The sequence below is a fragment of the Sapajus apella genome, unplaced genomic scaffold (genome assembly GCF_009761245.1).
Source record: "Sapajus apella isolate SASKATOON/1434 unplaced genomic scaffold, GSC_monkey_1.0 scaffold51, whole genome shotgun sequence".
NCBI lineage: Eukaryota > Metazoa > Chordata > Mammalia > Primates > Cebidae > Sapajus > Sapajus apella.
Window position 1 is genome coordinate 14701560 of NW_022436991.1, and position 19590 is coordinate 14721149.

General features: G+C 54.1%; 2 protein-coding genes across 6 annotated transcripts in view; one reads left to right on the forward strand and one right to left on the reverse strand.

Annotated features, from left to right (window-relative positions):
* Window positions 1–18341, forward strand: RABEP2 (rabaptin, RAB GTPase binding effector protein 2). 4 transcript variants are annotated; one of them, XM_032243069.1, is made up of 13 exons: window positions 1–996; window positions 1471–1683; window positions 5863–6020; window positions 9468–9578; window positions 9663–10013; window positions 12446–12541; window positions 12641–12739; window positions 14298–14453; window positions 16520–16697; window positions 16838–16849; window positions 16957–17012; window positions 17261–17374; window positions 17726–18341. In XM_032243069.1, exons 1-13 carry the CDS (start codon window positions 936–938, stop codon window positions 17825–17827), a joined length of 1707 nt encoding a protein of 568 aa, XP_032098960.1. In that variant the 5' UTR covers window positions 1–935; the 3' UTR covers window positions 17828–18341. The 4 variants fall into 4 exon arrangements, with proteins under 4 accessions (XP_032098960.1, XP_032098961.1, XP_032098963.1 ...); XM_032243070.1 differs by having other exon boundaries at window positions 1474–1683; XM_032243071.1 differs by lacking the exon at window positions 1–996 and adding an exon at window positions 1137–1193.
* The window catches only part of ATP2A1 (ATPase sarcoplasmic/endoplasmic reticulum Ca2+ transporting 1), a 24821-nt gene continuing 23488 nt past the window's right edge, over window positions 18258–19590 (reverse strand). Inside the window, exons 21-23 of one of the 2 annotated variants that reach the window (XM_032243057.1) lie at window positions 19313–19430; window positions 19023–19066; window positions 18258–18585 (exon numbers count right to left, since the gene is read on the reverse strand). In XM_032243057.1, coding sequence (XP_032098948.1) covers window positions 19062–19066; window positions 19313–19430 — 123 coding nt within the window. In that variant the 3' untranslated portion in view covers window positions 18258–18585; window positions 19023–19061. The remainder of the gene's footprint in view (window positions 18586–19022; window positions 19067–19312; window positions 19431–19590) is intronic. The other variant, XM_032243056.1, reaches the window with a different exon arrangement.

A 19590-nucleotide genomic window follows, 5' to 3' on the forward strand; every position in this document is an offset into this window, starting at 1 on the left:
TCCGGAGAGAAGTGATGGGAGCTGGGACAGAATGTTAGCGCTGGGGATGGAGAAAAGGGGGCACATTCTGGAATAGTGGGCACACTGGAAGTAGAGTTTAGGGGACTTGCAGGAGGACACAAAAAACCAAGGACTTCTAGGTTCCTGGCGCGTCCTCTGCAGAGGGAGAAAAAGGTTTGGAGGAAGGGGCACCAAAGCTCTGGACATAAATCTGAATTGCCTGTCACCGTCTGGGTGGAGGTCACAGATAAAGAACCTGATCTAGACAGAGGCGGAGAGGAGAGGAGGGATTTGAGGGCGCTGGGAGGGGGAGAGGGGGACCAGCAGGAAGCGGTGACTGGCTGAATAACAAAATGGGGGTGGGGACGTGCAACTTTCAGACTCCGACTAACTACGCGGGGACTCGGAGGCGCCCAGAAAAATGAAGCGGACCCGGCCCCGCCCGGAGGGACGCTCCACGAGGGCGGAGGTGCAGGGAGGGCCCCGCCACAATTTGCTGTAACGCGAGCCATGTTCGGGAGGAAGGGCGGCCGGAGCCGATCAAAGGCTCCGGGCAGGGGCAGCGAGGGAGCGAGGGGGAGCGCTCCGGCCTGCTCGGCCAGCTTCCCGGAGGAGGCATAATCCGAGCAGGGCTTCCAAGGTCACGGAGAGACGCCTAAAAAGACCTCTTAAGAAGGATCTTCTTCCTGGCTTGAAGGACAGAAGTCCTCCCGAACCGTGCGGTCCAGCCAAGAAGGGCTGGGGCGGGGCCGGAGCCGGGGACCGACTCGGGAATCTTCGGCCGAGGCTCGGAATCCCCCTCAAGCTCCGTCCGGGGCGTCGAGCCCGGGGCCGATCCGGAAACAGCCGAGCGGATCCGGAAACAGCCGAGAGGACCCGGAAGCGGTGCGCTCCGTCACCAGGGAGTGCGGGAATCCGCCGTTTGCGTTGAGGCCATGGCGGCAGCTGCGCCGGTGACCGCGGGCGAAGATGAGCGGCGGCGGCGGCTAGGGGCTGGTACGTGAGGGGCGACCGTGCACGCGGGGAGCGGTGAAACTGGGGGCGGGGCCGAGCTAGCCACCTGCGCATGGGGGGGGGGGGAGAGGGGAGAGGGAGGGAGGGGCGGGGCGACGCCGTCGCGAAAGGGGGCGGGGCCCAGAGCCACCGGCGAAGGGGGCGTGGCCAGGCCATTCAAAGGGTAGGGTCTGTGACAGGTGCGAGGTGGGGACCCAGTGAGGAAGGGCAGGGCCGGATTAGAGCGTATAGAGGATTGAGTGAAACTGGCAACAACGAAGAGATGGGGTGTAGGCAGCACCCGGCGGAGCGAGTGGGAAGGGGGCGGGGCAGGGGCAGGGCCAGGTGAGCAGGACTGGCCCAGGTGAAGGCGGCCCTAGGTGAAGGCAACAGTACTATGTTGCAGGACTTGCTAAGTCGGTAGGTGGCCTGGGGTGTTAAGAGATGGGAAGAAAGACTGATCCCTGTCCCCCACAGCACTGGAGGGCCCCCAGCCCCAGGAAGGGGCGAATGTTGAGGCCGAGTCAGGTGAGCTCAGCCGGCTTCGGGCTGAGCTGGCAGGCGCCCTGGCAGAAATGGAGACCATGAAGGCTGTGGCGGAGGTGAGCGAGAGCACGAAGGCCGAGGCTGTGGCTGCGGTGCAGCGGCAGTGCCAAGAGGAGGTGGCCTCGCTGCAGGCCATCCTGAAAGGTGAGACGCGGGTGGGGGGGCGGTGTCTCACCTAGACTCCCCTTCAGCCCCATACTGGGAAGTGCATGAAGGGGCACAGATAAGCTATGGGGTAGGTTAGCAGGGTTGCCTAGCACAGGGCTTGACTATGGCCCAGAGGAAGGGCCGCCCTTTTAAAATTTGCATAGAGGCACTCCATGTGATAGCAGCAATTCTGTCAGACGGCTAAGTTTAGCTCCCAGCTTCTATCTGTTGCCTTGCCCCATGTCATTTCTTGTCCCTTACTGATGATTGATCAACCCTGAAGATGAGTGAGAAACTTCTTAGTTCCCCAAACCAGCCTCATTTTAGTCTGGACCTCTGGGAAATAGAATCAGGCCTGGCCCAGTCTGTGAGTCTAATGCTCTGCTCTCCAGCCTTCCCCAGACACTCCCTCCACCCCACGCCATGCACCAGCTTCCCTCCCTTAGCCTCACATTCTCTGTACTTGCTCCTCTAGCCCCAGATGCCCCAGCTGCTCGTCCTGTTTTCTACTCACCTTCCTCTAGCAGAAGCCAGAGCCTCTGAAACATGTCAGAGCTGCCCCCGCCGCTCTGCCCCTGCTGTAGTGGGGCTCTCGTCAACTCTCTCCTGGACTGTTGCCCCAACCTTCTCCCAGATCTCCCTCTTTAGTCTGGCCTTGACACTGGCTTCCAGATAAACTTCCTAAAATTCCCTTCCCACCATTTGATCTCCCTTTCTAACAGCCACTCCTGGCTGCAGACTTCTCTGGGGCTGTATTTCCCGCATTTCAGGATCCACGTGCCTGTGCAATGTAGTCATGTCTTTGTACAACTTACCCTGCTGTTTACTTAATATTTGTTCTTTAAATAGGTCCACATTTTAAAAGCTTACATACATTTATTAAGGGAAACTTGATATCTACTGTATAAGGAAATCCAGATGTATCCTAAATAATAATGGCTAGCTTTGTTTTGTTTTGTTTTTTGAGTCAATAAGAGTTTTGCTCTGTCGCTCATGCTGGAGTGCAGTAGTATGATCTCGGCTCACTGCAACCTTCACCTCCTGGGCTCAAGCAGATCCTCCTACCTCAGCCTCCCAAGTAGCTGGGACTAGGGGTGCATGCTACCATGCCTGGCTAATTTTTTGTAGAAACAGGGTCTTACTACGTTGCTCAGTCTGGTCTTGAACTCCTGACCTCAAATGATCTGCCTTCCTTGGCCTCCCAAAGTGCTGGGATTACAAGTGTGAGCCACTGCGTCCAGCCAGCTAGCATGTTTTGAGCACTCACTGTGTGCCAGGCACTGAGCTAAATGCTTTATGAGTAACTAATCTTCATAACAAACTCTGTGAGGCAGGAGCTGTTATCCATCTCCATTTTACAGAGGAAGCTCTGAGGCCCAGAGTTTAATTAACTTGCCCAAGGTCATATAGTTGGAAAAGAGCCGAAGATTTGAAACCAAGCAGCCTGCAAGCTGAGCCTTTGCTTCTACTGTTAGTGTACAATAATAAATCAATATCTATAATACAAACAAAAAATGACCATGTTCTACCAAAAATAAAACATGTGCAGGTTACTCAGCTGGGAGGAGCACTTGAGGTCAGGAGTTTGAGACCAGCCTGAGTACCAAAGTGAGACCCTTAGCTGGGTACGGTGGCAAGTACCTGTGGTCCCTGCTACTTGGGAGGCTGAGGCAGGAGGATCACTTGAGCCACGAGTTTAAGGCTGTGGTGAACTATGACTGTGCCACTGTACTCCAGCCTGGGTGACGTGGGTGACAAAGGAAGATCCTGACTCTCTTTTTTTTTTTTTGAGACAGAGTCCTGCTCTGTCACCCAGGCTGAAGTGCAGTGGCACAATCTCAGCTCACTGTAACCTCCACCTCCCGGGTTCAAGCAATTCTCCTGCCTCGACCTCCCAAGTCGTTAGAATTACAGGCTCCCAATACCATGCCTAGTTTATTTTTGTGTTTTTAGTAGAGACGGGATTTTTCCACGTTGGCCAGGCTGGTCTTGAACTCCTGACCTCGGGTGATTCACCTGCCTCTGCCTCCCAAAGTGCTGGGATTACAGGGATGAGCCACCATGCCCAGCCCTGACTTGCTTAAAAAAAAATGTATGTTCCGGTGGCTCACGCCTGTAATCCCAGCACTTTGGGAGACCGAGGCAGGTGGATCACGAGGTCAAGAGATCGAGACCATCCTGGTCAACATGGTGAAACCCCGTCTCTACTAAAAAATACAAAACATTAGCTGGGCATGGTGGCGTGTGCCTGTAATCCCAGCTACTCAGGAGGCTGAGGGAGAATTGCCGGAACCCAGGAGGCGGAGGTTGCGGTGAGCCGAGATCGCGCCATTGCACTCCAGCCTGGGTAACAAGAGTGAAACTCTGTCTCAAAAAAAAAAAAAAAAAAGTGTATGTTCTAGCCAACATTACCTCCATCTCCTGCTGACCTGTAGGATAAGTTCCAAACCTCTTGGTGTGGCATTCAAGGCCTTGGGAGCCACCCTCTGCCATCCTCTCCTCCTTTCCAGTGTCTCTCCTTGGGCACCTTTACTCTTCCAACCCATCCAGCATACCCCACCATGCCCCAGCCACACCAGCCACTCTTCCTCTGCTCACACTGGTCCTGTTAGCTCATGCATCCTCTCCCTCCTTCGTTGTCTGTTACTGTTGTTAGTATTATTACGAGTGTCCTCTCCTGCCTGGCCAGGCAGGCAGAGTGAGGCCTACTTCCTCTGGGATCCCCAAGCCCAGGAAGGGTCCTTTCCTGTACCTCTCTCCTCCCGTACTGCATCCTAACTATGGCCACAGCTGCCACCTTCATTGGACTCTGAGCTCCCGGTGGCAGGCTTTGTGTTTATTTCTGTATTTCCAGAGCCCAGCTCAGAGTCTGATTCAGCATACATATTTATTATGATGATTAAGGGCCGGGTGTGGTGGTTCATGCCTGTAATCCCAGCACTTTGGGAGGCTGAGATGGGAGGATCGCTTGAGCTCAGGAGTTCGAGACCACCCTGGGAAACATGGTGAGACCCCTGTCTCTATAAAAAAATACAAAAATTAGCCAGGCATGGTAGTGTGTGTCTGTAGTCCCAGCTACTAGGGATGCTGAGGTGAGGGGATTGTTTGAACCCAGGAGGCTGAGGTTGCGGTGAGTCTTGATTGTGACACTGCACTTCAGCCTGGACAACAGAGTGAGACCCTTTCTCAAGAATTAAAAAAAGAATACTAATAAGGCTGGGAGCAGTGGCTTACACCTATAATCCCAACACTTTGGTTGGCCAAGATGGGTGGATCATTTGAGGTCAGGAGTTCGAGACCAGTCTGGCCAACACAGCGAAACCCTGTCTCTACTAAAAATACAAAAATTAGCCAGGCGTGGTGGTGGGCACCTGTAATCCCAGCTACTCAGGAGGCAATGACAACTGCTTGAACTAGGGAGGCAGAGGTTGCAGTGAGCCAAGATTGTGCGGCTGCACTCCAGCCTAGCTGACAGAGTAAGGCTCTGTTTCAAAATAATAATAATAATAATAACAACAACAAATTACTGTTCTTGCTGGGCATGGTGGCTCACGCCTGTAATCCCAACACTTTGGGAGGCTGAGGCAGGCAGATTATGAGGTCAGGAGTTCGATACCATCCTGGCCAACATGGTGAAACCCCATCTCTACTAAAAATACAAAAATTAGCCAGACATGGTGGCACGTGCCATAGTTCCAGCTACTTGGGAGGCTGAGGCAGGAGAATTGCTTGAACCCGAGAGGCGAAGGTTGAGGTGAGCCGAGATTCCACCACTGCATTCGAGACTCCGTCTCAAAAAAAAAAAAAAATTCTTACTGTTCTTAAATATTGACTGTTCCTGGTATGTATTAATAGGAACAGTATCACGTCATCTGTGTACCAGAGAAACGGCTGTGTCATCTCATCTATTTTTATTTTTTTGTACAGTATTTATCTCAGGTATGTCATCTCATTTAACCTGTAGCCACTAGAAGGGTGATCAGTAGTTTCCCATTTTGCACCTAAGGACACTGATGCACACTGAGAGGCCGAGTGATCGCCCAGGTCAATTTCTGCAAAACCTGCCGTGGCAACTGCTATGGTGCGTTGTCCCATAGCATAGAAAGTCCCCTGCTCACCCACAGGCAGGGCCGGCTCACTGACCCTTCCTCTCCCCTGCCCTTCCCCCGCTGCCAGACTCCATCAGCAGCTATGAAGCCCAGATCAGCGCCCTGAAGCAGGAGCGACAGCAGCAGCAGCAGGACTGTGAGGAGAAGGAGCGGGAGCTGGGCCGCCTGAAGCAGCTGCTGTCCCGGGCCCACCCCCTGGACTCCCTGGAGAAGCAGATGGAAAAGGTTGGGGTGGGGATGGCTTCCTGCTGCCCTGGGATTTGGAAGGATTTTGAGGATTGTGGATGTCCCGTTCCCCAGTCATGGGGTGCAGGGAACCCAGTAGTGACCCTTGGAATAGTACAGAGTTACCGTGTGTTGTTGAGAGCTTGGTTCTGTGCTCCGTAGGGTCCTGGCTTGCTCCTTACTAGTGGGTGACCAAGGTCGCTGACCTCCAAACTTAAGTTGTATAGAGGGAAGGGAACTTACACTTAAGGGTAGCAAAAAAAATTCTTACTGTAATTAACTATCCTAATTATCTCTTTGTAATATATTGCTACCTCTCAGCCAGGTGCAGAGGCTCATTGTAATCCCAGCACTTCGGGAGGCTGAGGCAGGCAGATAACTTGAGGTCAGGAGTTCAAGACCAGCCTGGCCAACATGGTGAAATCTAAAAAATACAAAAATCAGCTAGGCATGGTGGCAGGTGCCTGTAATCCCAGCTAGTTGGGAGACCGAGGCATGAGAATCGCTTGAACCTGGGAGGCGGAGGCTGCAGTCGGCTGAGATCGTGCTACTGCACTCCAGCCTGGGCAACAGTGAGACTCCATCTCAAAAAAAAAAAAGAGAGAGAGATTTGGATGATTGAGCTTGCTTGAGAAGATTTCGAGTGATTCAAGCAGTAGAAAGGGCATGAACTAGAAGTGGGCAGTGACGGAGACAGGGGCGATTGGTAGATTTCTGCCTTGAACAACTAGTGGCCAGCAGGGCTGTTCTCGCTGACTGCGTGCTTGTGGTAGGAAGAACAGCATCAGTGAGTGGTTTGGTTTGACTGTCTACGGTTAGAGGAGCCTGTGGGACGTACTAGTGGAGATGTGTAGACGCTGTTGGCTGCTCAAGGTCAGCAGGATCTTAAGCTTGAAAAGAAATGGGGAAATATGAGGTCAAGAGTTCGAGACCATCCTGGCCAACATGGTGAAACCCCATCTCCATTAAAAATATAAAAATTAGGCAGGCATGGTGGCGTGTGTCTATAGTTCCAGCCACTTGGGAGGCTGAGGCAGGAGAATTGTTTGAATATGGGAGGTGGAGGTTGTGGTGAGCTGAGATTCCATCACTGCTTTTGAGACTCCGTCTCAAAAAAAAAAAAATTGCCCAGGTCAGCTCTGTGGTGGTGATGGGAGTGTGGGAGAACAAATCGATTAGGATGAGATTTGGCTGCATGTGATTGAAAGCCCAAGTTAACAGTGGATTGGGCTGGGCACGGTGGCTAATGCCTGTAATCCCAGCACTTTGAGAGGCCAAGGTGGGCGGATCATGAGGTCAGGAGTTTGAGATCAGCCTGGCCAATATGGTGAAACCCCGTCTCTACTAAAAACACAAAAATTAACCAGGTGTGGTGGCAAGCACCTGTAGTTTTAGCTACTTGAGAGGCTGAGGCAGAAGAATTGCTTGAACCTGGGAGGCAGAGGTAGCAGTGAGCCAAGATCATACCACTTCACTCCAGCCTGGGCAACAAAGCGAGAGTCCGTCCCAAAAAAAAACAAAACAAAACAAAAGTGGCTTAAATGGGACAGAAATTTGTCCGGAGGTAGACATTCCGGGACTGGTATAGTGGCTCAACAAGTTGTTAGGAACCCGGGCTCCTCCTGTATTGCTGTTTTGCCATAGGTAGCACATTGCCTCATGGTCCAAGATAAGTGCTTGAGTGCCAGCCTTCATGTCCACATTCCAGCCAGCAAGAAGGAGAGGAAGGAAGAATAAAGAAAGGCACACCTTCTTCCTTTAAAGAGTTGTCCTGGGCCAGGGGTGGTAGCTCATACCTGTAATCCCAGCACTTTGGGAGGCTGAGGTGGGTGAATCATTCAGGCTGCGGTGGGTGGTCTCAGGAGTTTGAGACCAGCCTGACCAACATGGTGAAACCCAGTCTCTACTAAAAATACAAAAATTAGCCAGGTACGGTGATGGGCACCTGTAATCCCAGCTACTCAGGAGGCTGAGGCAGAATTGCTTGAACCCTGGAGGTGGAGGTCGTAGTGAGCCGAGATCACGCCACTGCACTCCAGCATGAGCAACAGAGCGAGACACCATCCCAAAAAAAGTAATAATAGGCCGGGCGCAGTGGCCCACACTTGTAATCCCAGCACTTTGGGAGGCTGAGGCGGGCAGATCACAAGGTCAGGAGTTCGAGACCAGCCTGTCCAACATGGTGAAACCCCATCTCTACTAAAAAATTCAAAACTTAGCCCAGTGTAGTGGCACACGCCTGTAGTCCCAGCTGCTTGGAAGGCTGAGGCAGGAGAATCACTTGAGGCCAGGAGGCAGAGGTTGCAGTGAGCTGAGATCATGCCACTGCACTCTAGCCTGCAGGACAGAGTGAGACTCTGTCTCAAAAAATAAAGAGTAATAATACGAATAAAATAAAGAGTTGTCCTGGAAGGTGCCTTTGGCTCTTCTGTTTCCATCTCAGTAGCTGGAACTTAGCCAGATGATCGTGTTTAGTTGTAAGGAAGCTGAGAAATGTGGGTGGTATTCTAGGATTTAGGCCTCATGCCCAACTAAAACTGTGAGGTGCGCTGGGCATTGGTGTAATCCCAACCCAGATGCTGGGAATTACATTTGTAATCCCAGCACTTTGGGAGGCAAAGGTGGGAGGATCACTTGAGGCCAAGAGTTCAAAACCAGTCTGGGCAACATAGCAAGACCCTGCCTCCACAAAAAATAAAAAATTAGCCCATCAGTGCACATGTGTGTAGTCCCAGCTACTCAGAAGGCTAAGGCAGGAGGATGGCTTGAGTCCTGGAGGTGGAGACTACAGTGAGCCAAGATTGCCCCGCTGCACTCCAGCCTGGGCCATGGAGCAAGTCCTCATCCTTTTTTTTTAATTTTTGTTTTTTTGAGATGGAGTCTCGCTCTGTCGCCCAGGCTGGATTGCAGTGGCCCAATCTCGGCTCATTGCAACCTCTGCCTTCCAGGTTCAAGCAATTTTCCTGCCTCAGTCTCCTGAGTAGCTGAGATTACAGGTGGGAGCCACCATGCCCGGCTAATTTTTGCATTTTTAGTATAGATAGGTTTTACCATGTTGGTCAGGCTGGTCTCGAACTCCTGACCTCAGGTGATCCACCCACCTCAGCCTCCCAAAGCGCTGGGATTACAGGTGTGAGCCACCACACCCGGCTGATATCTCATCTCTTAAAAAAAACGGTAAAGTTCTATGACAAAAGAATGAATGGGTATTGGGAAGGTATGGTGAGTGATGGGCCACAGGAAGAGGTTATGACCTTCATCCTTGCCCTTATGCCCTGAGGCAAGTCTTGGAAGCTTCCAGAATCTCTGTGTTCTTATCTCTGGAATTGGGGTGAACAGCGTCTTCTAGGGAAGAGCTGCCTTGCTTGGAGAGGAAACTCTGAACAGGCCTGGGGCTCCAGCAGTCGGGAGCGGGGAGTTATTGCTGCCAAATCCGCCTCCCTTCAGGCCCATGAGGACTCGGAGAAGCTTCGTGAGATCATACTGCCCATGGAGCAGGAGATCGAGGAGCTGAAGGCAAAGCTGCTGAGGGCCGAGGAGCTGATTCAGGAGATCCAGGTGAGGGCACGGCCAGGGGCTCTGGGGAAGGAGGGATGCCAGAGTACCCTGGTCCCCCAGCCTTGTCCCTGCCCTCTTCCCTAGAGACGTCCCCAGCATGCCCCTTCCCTGCATGGCTCCACGGAGTTGCTGCCCCTGTCCCGGGACCCATCACCCCCGCTGGAGCCTCTGGAGGAGCTGAGCGGAGACGGGGGTCCGGCAGCCGAGGCCTTCGCCCACAACTGTGATGACAGCGCCTCCATCTCCTCCTTCTCCCTCGGCGGTGGGGCTGGCAGCAGCGCCTCCCTGCCCCGCAGTCGCCAGGGCCTGAGCCCTGAGCAGGAAGAGACGGCCTCACTGGTGTCCACGGGCACCCTGGTTCCCGAGGGCATCTACCTGCCCCCTCCTGGCTACCAGCTTGTCCCAGACACCCAGTGGGAGCAGCTGCAGATGGAGGTGAGTGGAGTGGGCAGGGGGGCGGGGTGCACTGTCCCCCTCTCCGCTGGATGCTTCCTCCCAACCGCCTATGTTCAGACCCAGAGCTAGAGCTAGAGCTTCCACAGGGAGAAAAGAGGCCTCTCCTAGTGAAGGCAGGCAGATGTAAACATGAACACGGGCCAGGTGCGGTGTCTCACACCACTCGGAAGCTGGGTGGGAAGATCGTTTTTGGCCAGGAGTTCAAGGCCAGACTGGGCAACACAGTGAGACTCTGTCTCTTTACAAAAGGTTTGTTTTTTTTTTTTAAGCCAAGTATGCACCTGTAGTCCCAGTAACTTGGGAGGCTGAGGCAGGAGGATTGCTTGATCCCAGGAGATGGAAGCTCCAGTGAGCTGAGATCATGCCACTGCACATCAGCCTGGGTCACAGAGTGAGAACCTGTCTCCAAAAAAAAAAAAAAACAAGGGCCGAGCAAGGTGGCTCACACCTGTAATCCCAGCACATTGGGAGGCCGAGGCGGGTAGATCACAAGGTCAGGAGTTCGAGACCAGCCTGGCCAACACAGTGAAACCCCATCTCTATTTAAAAAAAAAAAAAAAAAAGCGTCAGGTGCGGTGGCTCATGGTTGTAGTCCCAGCACTTTGGAAGGCCAACATGGATCACCCAAGGTCAGAAGTTTGAAACCAGCCTGACCAACATGGAAAAACCCCATCTCTACCAAAAATACAAAAATTAGCTGGGCGTGGTGGCACATGCCTGTAATCCCAGATACTAGGGAGGCTGAGGCAGGAGAATCGCTTGAACCTGGGAGGCAGAGGTTGCAGTGAGCTGAGATCCCGCCATTGCACTCCAGCCTGGGCAACAAGAGTGAAATTCTATCTCAATAATAATAATAATAATAATAATGTGATATACAAAAAAAATTGAGTTGTACATTTCACGTGGGTAAGTTGTATAGTAAATAAATTATAATTCAGTAAAGCTGCTTTTAAAAAAATGCACATGGATGCATGAGGAAGACCCTGTCAACCAGGGAGACGCCCAGAAAAAGAAACGAACAGGGTTATGGGGTAGAGATTAGTGGTGAGGGAGACTAACTCAGGCTCGAGCTGGAGCTGAAACCCAGATGGTGGGAGGAGGCACGCTTAAAGACCGGGGCACAAGGAACTGTGAGTTCAAAACCCCGTCTCTACTAAAAATACAAAATTAGCCAGGCATGGTGGCAGGTGCCTGTAATTCCTGCCACGGGCTCCTGTAATCCTGGTAGGCTGAGGCAGGAGAATCACTTGAACCCAGGAGGCAGAGGTTGCAGTGAGCCAAGATCGCACCATTGCACTCCAGCCTGGGCGACAAGAGCGAGACTTTGTCTTAAAAAAAAAAGTAATAATCAAATAAGAGTTGTCCTGGAAGTTGCCCTTGGCTCATCTGTTTCTGTCTCAGTAGCTGGAACTTAGCCAGATGATTGTGTTTAGTTGCAAGGAAGTTTAGTTGGGAAAAATAAAAAAGAAAGCTTACTTGAGTGGGCCTGTGTTGGGATAGGGGCCATAGGAGAAGCTAAGAGGCTGGGACTCTGGTATAGGAGAATGTGGTACCTTGGACCAGGGGATGGGTGCAGAGACAGGAAGAAATGGGTGGATGTGGAATCCACTGTTGTTTTTTTTTTAAGATGGAGTTCTGCTCTTGTCACCCAGGCTGGAGTGCAGTGTCCCAATCTTGGCTCACTATAACCTCCACCTCCTGGGTTCAAGCGATTCTCCTGCCTCAGCCTCCAGAGTAGCTGGGATGACAGGCACCTGCCACCACGCCCAGCTAGTTTTTTTTTGTATTTTTAGTAGAAACAGGGTTTCACCATATTGGTCAGGCTGGTCTCGAACTCTGGACCTCAGGTGATCCACTCACCTTGACCTCCCAAAGTGCTGGGATTGTAGGCATGAGCCATTGTGCCCAGCCTGTTTTTTTGTTTTTTTGAGACGGAGTCTCGCTCTGTCACCAAGGCTGGAGTGCAGTGGCATGACCTCAGCTCACTGCAACCTCTGCCTCCCAGGTTTACACGATTCTCCTGCCTCAGCTTCCTGAGTAGCTGAGATTACAGGCATCCTGCTGCCACACCCAGCTAAGTTTTTGTATTTTTAGTAGAGACAGGGTTTCACCATGTTGGCCAGGCTGGTTTTGAACTCCTGACCTCAAATGATCCACTCGCTTTGGCCTCACAAAGTGCTGGGGTTACAGGCGTGAGCCACTGTGCATAGCCCTGTGGAATCCAATTCGAAGGTAGACCCAACAGGGCCTGCTGATGGGTGGGGAGTGAAGGGAAGAGAATGCATGCCTGGGCCTCTAACTCAAGGGACTGTGTCAATGAGGGCGCCTCCCTGCAGAGGCGGGCCACGAGAAGTGCGGTGAGGGGGCCTGAGTTCCTGGGCAATGCAGGCTGAAGGCAGGGTCTGTGGCAGGGCCGACAGCTGCAGAAGGACCTGGAGAGCATCAGCCGCGAGCGGGACGAGCTGCAAGAGGGCCTGAGACGGAGCAACGAGGACTGTGCCAAGCAGGTGGGTCCCTGCTGCCGCTGCAGCCCCACCCGGGCCTCTGGGCTGCATGCCACCCCCTGACATCCGGCTGCCCTCACCCTCGCCCTCCCTCCAACCCAGATGCAGGTGCTGCTGGCCCAGGTCCAGAACTCAGAGCAGCTGCTGCAGACCCTGCAGGGGACCTTGAGCCAGGCACAGGAGCGGGTGCAGCTGCAGATGGTGAGTACCTGGGGGCCCCGGGGCAGAAGGGCGAAAAGTCCGGCAGGAATCAGTTGCATGTGGTGGAGGGGGTCATGTGGGAAGTCAAGGCACCTGTCCTGTCCCCAGCTGCTCAGGCCGCACCCTGGAGCCAGTGCCAGGTAGGTTAAGAGGGTTTTGGGGCAGCTGGTACCACGGCCACACAGAGCCGTTTGATCTTGAGCTAATCCCAGACTCCCAGCCTCTGCCTCACCATCTGTAAAATTGACATAATGGGGCCCAGTTTGCAGAGTCATGAGGGTTAAAAGCAAATCAGGCTGGGCGAGGTGACTCACGCCTGTAATCCCAGCACTTTGGGAGGGCTAGGCGGGTGGATCACCTGAGATCAGGAGTTCAAGCCTGGCCAACACAGCAAAAACCCATCTCTACTAAAAATACAAAAATTAAGCCAGGCATGGTGGCTCACGTCTGTAATCCCAGCACTTTGGGAGGCCGAGGCAGGTGGATTACTTGAGGTCAGGAGTTCAGGGCCAGCCTGGCCAACATGGAGAAACCTCATCTCTACTAAAATTACAAAATTAGCCAGGTGTGGTGGCGCATGCCTGTAATCCCAGCTGCTCGGGAGGCTGAGGCAGGAGAATCGCTTGAACCCAGGAGGTGGAGGTTGCAGTGAACCGAGATCGCACCATTGCACTCCAGCTTGGGCAACAAGAGCGAAACACCATCTTAAAAAATAAATAAGTAAATAAATAAAAATACAAGGCCGGGCGCGGTGGCTCAAGCCTGTAATCCCAGCACTTTGGGAGGCCGAGGCGGGTGGATCACAAGGTCAAGAGATCAAGACCATCCTGGTCAACATGGTGAAACCCCGTCTCTACTAAAACTACAAAAAAAAATTAGCTGGGCATGGTGGCGTGTGCCTGTAGTCCCAGCTACTCAGGAGGCTGAGGCAGGAGAATTGCCTGAACCCAGGAGGCGGAGGTTGCGGTGAGCCGAGATCGCGCCATTGCACTCCAGCCTGGGTAACATGAGTGAAACTCCGTCTCAAAAAAATAAATAAATAAATAAATAAATAAAAATACATAAATTAGCTGGGCGTGGTGGCGGGCACCTATAATCTCAGCTACTCAGGAAGCTGAGGCAGGACAATCATTTGAAACCAGGAGGCACAGGTTGCAGTGAGCTGAGATTGCACCATTGCACTCCAGCCTGGGTGAAAGAGGAAGACTCCATCTCAAAAAAACAAACAAATATATATATATACACACATACACACACACACACACACACATCTTTACACATATACACATATTTAAATATATATGTGTGTAAATGTATATATATATATGGACCAAATAAATACCCCCTTGGGCTCTGGCAGCGGCATGTAACCTCTGAATCAGCAGGGACAGGGGTGTCTAAAGAGTTTGGTAGCAAAAAGTGCTCCTTCCTTGCTCAGGAGCAGAGGGGCCATGGGCTCTCTCACTGTCAGTCTGGGAGGAGGATTCAAGATTTCACCTCCTAGGGACTGGAGATCCCCTGTCCTCCTCATTGTCTTGTACTAACTGTCCGTCCCCAGGCAGAGCTGGTCACCACCCACAAGTGCCTTCACAATGAGGTAAAGCGGTTGAATGAGGAAAACCGAGGGCTCCGGGCCGAGCAGCTGCCATCCTCAGCCCCCCAGGGCCTGCAGCAGGAGCAGGGCGAGGAGGAATCACTGCCCAGTTCTGTGCTGGTAAGCTGGGTGTGGGCACTGAGAGCCTGGGGCCACCATGAGGTCCCATCCTCCCCAGGCAGAGCTGAGCATTGGTCAGGACCAGCCAGGCTGCTGTGTTATTTGCTTGTCCCAACTCATTTGCCTTCTCTAAGGCTCGGTTTCCTCATCTGAGAAATGGGACCATACGCCCTTTCCAGTGTTGGCAGCAAGAGAAAAGGAGTTAACAGAATGCTTTGCAGGAAAGCAATCATTTGGTTGGTTTGCTATTTTTAAGTAACATGTGAGCCACGAGATCAAATTCATCATAATCTTTGGTTCATAGCAAGCTGCCATCATGGATCTATGCCTGGCTGTTGTTGACTCAATTTCTCAATGTTACGGCTTATTGGTTGGGCACAGTGGCTTACACCTGTAACCCTAGCACTTTGCAAGGCTGAGGCAGGCAGATCACTTGAGGTTAGGAGTTCGAGACCAGCTTGGGCAACATGGTGAAACCCTGTGTCTACTAAAAATACAACAAAAATTAGTTGGGGCCACCCTTGGTGGCTCACACCTATAATCCCAGCACTTTGGGAGGCCGAGAGGGGTGGGGAGGTCAGGAGTTTGAGACCAGCCTGGCCAATATGGCAAAACCCCATCTCTACTAAAAATACAAAAATTAGCCAGGCATGGTGGCAGGCACTTGTAATCCCAGCTGGATTACTGGGAGGCTGAGGCTGGAGAATTGCTTGAACCTGGGAGGTGGAGGTTGCAGTGAGCTGAGATTGCACCACCACACTCCAGCCTGGGCAACAGAGTTGAAGCTGCATCTCAAATAATAATAATAATAATATGGCCTATTAATAAATTGATTAGTAATCGAAAGATTACCAGGTGGCTGGGCATAGTGGCTCATGCCTGTAATTGCAGCAGTTTGGGAGGCTGAGGCAGGAAGATCACTTGAGCCAGGAGTTCAAGACCAGCCTGGGCAACAAAGCAAGACCCTATTTCTACAAAAAATAAAAATACAAATATTAGCTGGGCTTGGTGACTTGTGCCCATAGTCTCAGCTACTCAAGAGCCTGAGGCAGGAGGATCACTTGAGCCCAGGAGTTCAAGATCAGCCTGGGCAACATAGTTGAGACCCTGTCTCTACAAAAAATACAAAAATTAGCTGGATATGGTGGCCTCCACCTGTAGTCTCAAGCTACTCAAGTGTCTGAGGCGGGAGGATCGCTTGAGCCTGGGAGGTCAAGGCTGCAGTAAGATGTGATCATGCCACTACACACCAGCCTGTGCCACTGAGTGAGACCCTGTCTCAAAAAAAAGACGAAAAGCAAAAGATTCCTGGGGCACCCTCCCCACCCTGAGATCCGTCCACTTCTGGGCACCCCCTCCCCATTCCTTGGCTCTCCTTTGCCTTTGAGCTCTTCTTTGGTGTTGTTTTTGTTACATGAACAGAGCAGTGCTTAATTTTAGTTGTTCCTGAGCTTTACAAAAGGATTTATTTTATTTTTAGTTTTTGAGACAGAATCTCGCTATGTCACCCAGGCTGGAGTGCAGTGGCCTGATCTTAACTCACTGTAACTTCCACCTCCTTGGTTAAAGTGATTCTCCTGCCTCAGCCTCCTGAGTAGCTGGGATTACAGGCTCGGGCCACCACACCCGGCTAATTTTTGTATTTTCAGTAGAGACAGGATTTCACCATATTGGCCAGGCTGGTCTTGAACCTTTGACCTCACTGATTTGCCCGCCTTGGCCTCCCAAAGTACTGAGATTACAGGCGTGAGCCACTGCGCCTGACAAGGGGCTTTTGCTGTAGGTAATATGCTGAACTTTCGTTCAGACTCTTCCTGAGCACCCTTCGAGGTGTGGGGCGTGGCCATGGTGCCTGAGTTTTTTCTGCTGGGTGGGAACTCGCCTATCTGCCCTCCAGAGGATGGGCATTTGGGTTCTTCCCTCTTTTAGCCGTTTGCTTCCTTCCTTCCTTCCTTTCCTGTTCCTCCCCACAATCCCCATCTGCCATGTGTATGTTGGCCCCTGCCCTCCTGCCCTGCGAACGGGCGGCCCGCACGGCCCAGCAGATGATTCCTCGTCCCTTCCAGGAGCTGCAGCAGCTGCTGCGCCACACGCAGCAGGAGGCACAGGCCCAGCTGCAGGCCCAGGAGCATGGGGCTGAGCGCCTACGGATCGAGATTGTGACACTGCGGGAGGCTCTGGAGGAGGAGACAGCGGCCAGGGCCAGCCTGGAGGGGCAGCTGAGGGTGCAGCGGGAGGAGACAGGTGAGGGAAGGGGCTTGAGTCAGGGGCCCAGGATCCCTGATGTTCCTGCAGGGAGCCACAGGGCAAGGGCAGCAGCGGGGAGGGGAGAGAGGCATTGGTGCACCTGCTGGCCTTGACCTCTCTTTCTTTTCTTCCCACAGAGGTGCTGGAGGGTGAGTGTGTGCTGGAGGTGAACTTCTGGATCGCCCACCCTGGCTGGGGTAGGTGGGAAAAGGGAGAGGGCGTGGCCCTGACATCTTGCCCTGCCCTGACTTCCCAGCCTCCCTGTGCAGCCTGAGGACGGAGGTGGAGCGGGTGCAGCAGGAACAGAGCAAGGTGAAGGGAAGGAGAGGGACTGCCTGAATGGAAAAGACCCTCCCCCACCCCTTCCGCCCTCTGTGTCTCCCTCAGGCCAGGTGGGAGGAAGCCCTGGGGCAATGGCTGGGCTTGGCTAAGCCAGAGGAGGTGGGAATCAGGGGCGGTGTAGAAGGGGTCACTGTGTTGGGACCTCCCATGTTGGGACCATGCACCCTTCCATCTGGCCCAGGGTGAGCCAGGCCCAGGTCAGTGTCATGTCCCCACAGGCCCAGCTCCCAGACCTCTCAGAACAGAGGGCGAAGGTGCTGCGGCTGCAGGCAGAGCTGGAGACTAGCGAGCAAGTGCAGAGGGATTTCGTGCGACTGTCCCAGGCCCTGCAGGTACGGCCTGTCCCAGCCCCACCAAGCTGGCTGGCTCCACTCCAGATGACATCTCCTTGGTCTTGCAAGGACAGTCTCCTGGTTAGGGGAGTCCTTTCCTCCTCCTGGGGCTGGCATGGTCCTGTCCTGAGCTATTGCTCCAAAAACCCTGAAGCTCTCGTGTGCGTGAGTCAGTCACCTGAAGCCCTCAGTGCGGGGCATGGTGTGGACGCTCTACATTTGTGGCATTAGCCCCACAGAGGTGGCCTCTGGGTCTGCTGGTCCCAGGCCCTGCCCTTGGGGGCTGACAGATGGTGTAGGGGCTGCTTTTCCCCACCAAGTGCCCTCTGCTCCCCTGGTCCGACCCTGCAGGTGCGCCTGGAGCGGATCCGCCAGGCAGAGACCCTGGATCAGGTGCGCAGCATCATGGATGAGGCGCCACTCACAGACATCAGGGACATCAAGGACACCTGAGGGGTCAGGGTGACCCCCCCCCCCCCCCCCCCCCGGGAAAGACGCCTTTCCCCCCCCCAGAACCATGAGGCCTGGCTCTGGGGTCTTGGATGGCATCTCCACCGTCCCTGAGCCTGGGGTTGAGGGGACGGACGGGGCCACCACTGCCCTGCCCTCCAGCACCTCCTCCCAGGGTGGCTGGGCCTCCTGCTCTCAGGGATCACACCTGGGTGAGGGCCCAAGACCCTCCCCGAACCAAAGGTGCAGGCTCAGGCCTGCGGCTTTCTGGCTGCTGTGCTGCCTCCTGGGCGCCAGCCCTCCCCTGCCCCCAGCCCATCCCCTGTCCTGGGCACAGCCGAGCCATGGGGGCTGGGAGTCCCCAACAGAGGCAGTGAGGCCCTGGGACAGGCAGCTGCCTTCTGGTCTGCATGACACTAAGACGCTTGACCACAGGAGCGACCCGGGCCTCCAAGCATGCAGAGGCGAGGCCGGACTTTTCTGTCATTTATTTTCAATAAATAAGCAGCTCAGCGCGGTCGGTCGCCTTGTCCCTGCAAGCCCCTTGGGGTTGGGAAGGGGGATTTACACAGTTGAGAGGGAGGTGGGTGGCTGAGGGGGAAGGAAAGGGAAGGGGACATTGTGTTTATAAACAGAAACATGTCGGGGGAGTGTGGGGACGGACAGGGGTCTGTGCCACAGCTCTGCCTGAAGATGCGTCACTATCAGGGTGGGGAGGACAGGGCAAAAGGACATTCACTTCCTTCTTTCATCTTCTGGATCTGGAAGGGGAAAGAAAAGGGATGAGGCAGGCGGCAGGAGGGCAGCAAAGTCCCTCCCAGGTGCATCTCCCAGGCACACACTTACCTGGAGGCTCAGAGGCTCACCACCTGCAGTTCCTCCCCTACTCACCTGCCTCCCCAGACACCCCGCCCCCCACTGCAGCCCCACAGCCGAGACAGCCCAGCACACAGCCAGCGTGACGCTGCGCAGCAGACGGGCCCAGAGGCTGGCAGGGCTCGGGCCTGGGAGCCCAGCTGCCTAGGGGGAGGCCAGTGGCCCACCCCAACTGGAAGCGCGATGGCGGCGGCGGCAGCAGCGACAATGGCTCCGGGTGGAGCTGCGAGCGCAAGTGACCTTGGATGCGATGCGCAAGGGGCTTGGGGGCGCAGGCGGCGGGGGCACAGCAGCTGGGGCAAGGGCAAGAGGTGGGTGATACCTGTGACACGGGCTCAAAGAGATGGAGGAAGGGGAACGGTTATCCTATGACCAGAGAGGACAAGAGGCACCGTTATCAAGCAAGGAGGCGGTGTGGGGGCCGTGGGGGCTGAGGAGGCAGTGGGACTACCCTGGAGAGGTGGCCCCTCCAGGCGCAGGGGGAATGGGACAGACACAGGTCCTGCTGGGGCTGAGGAACTTACCACCTGCAAAGTAGGGGGGTGGGGTGGGGGCGGCGCCGTGGGGAAGGGGCTGTGCTGGGGCCAGGGCTCAGGGACAGAGGGCACTTACCCTCTAGGTAGTTCCGAGCAATGAACTTGAGGATTTCGTCAAGCCCGATGACTGGTAGTGAGATCTTGAGGACCATGAGCCACTGGGTGAGGTCCAGGGCCCGTAGCTTAAAGATCATCTGGGGCAGGGGACAAGCGTCCTCTCAGAAGGGGGTGGGGAGGAAGCCGGAGACCCGCACTGCCCAGCCTGCTCCCGCCGACCTCCAGTATCAGTGCCCCTGGTGGGAGTGGTCATGGGTCCACCTTGGGCTCCCTAGCACTAGGGTGGGTGGTCCTGGG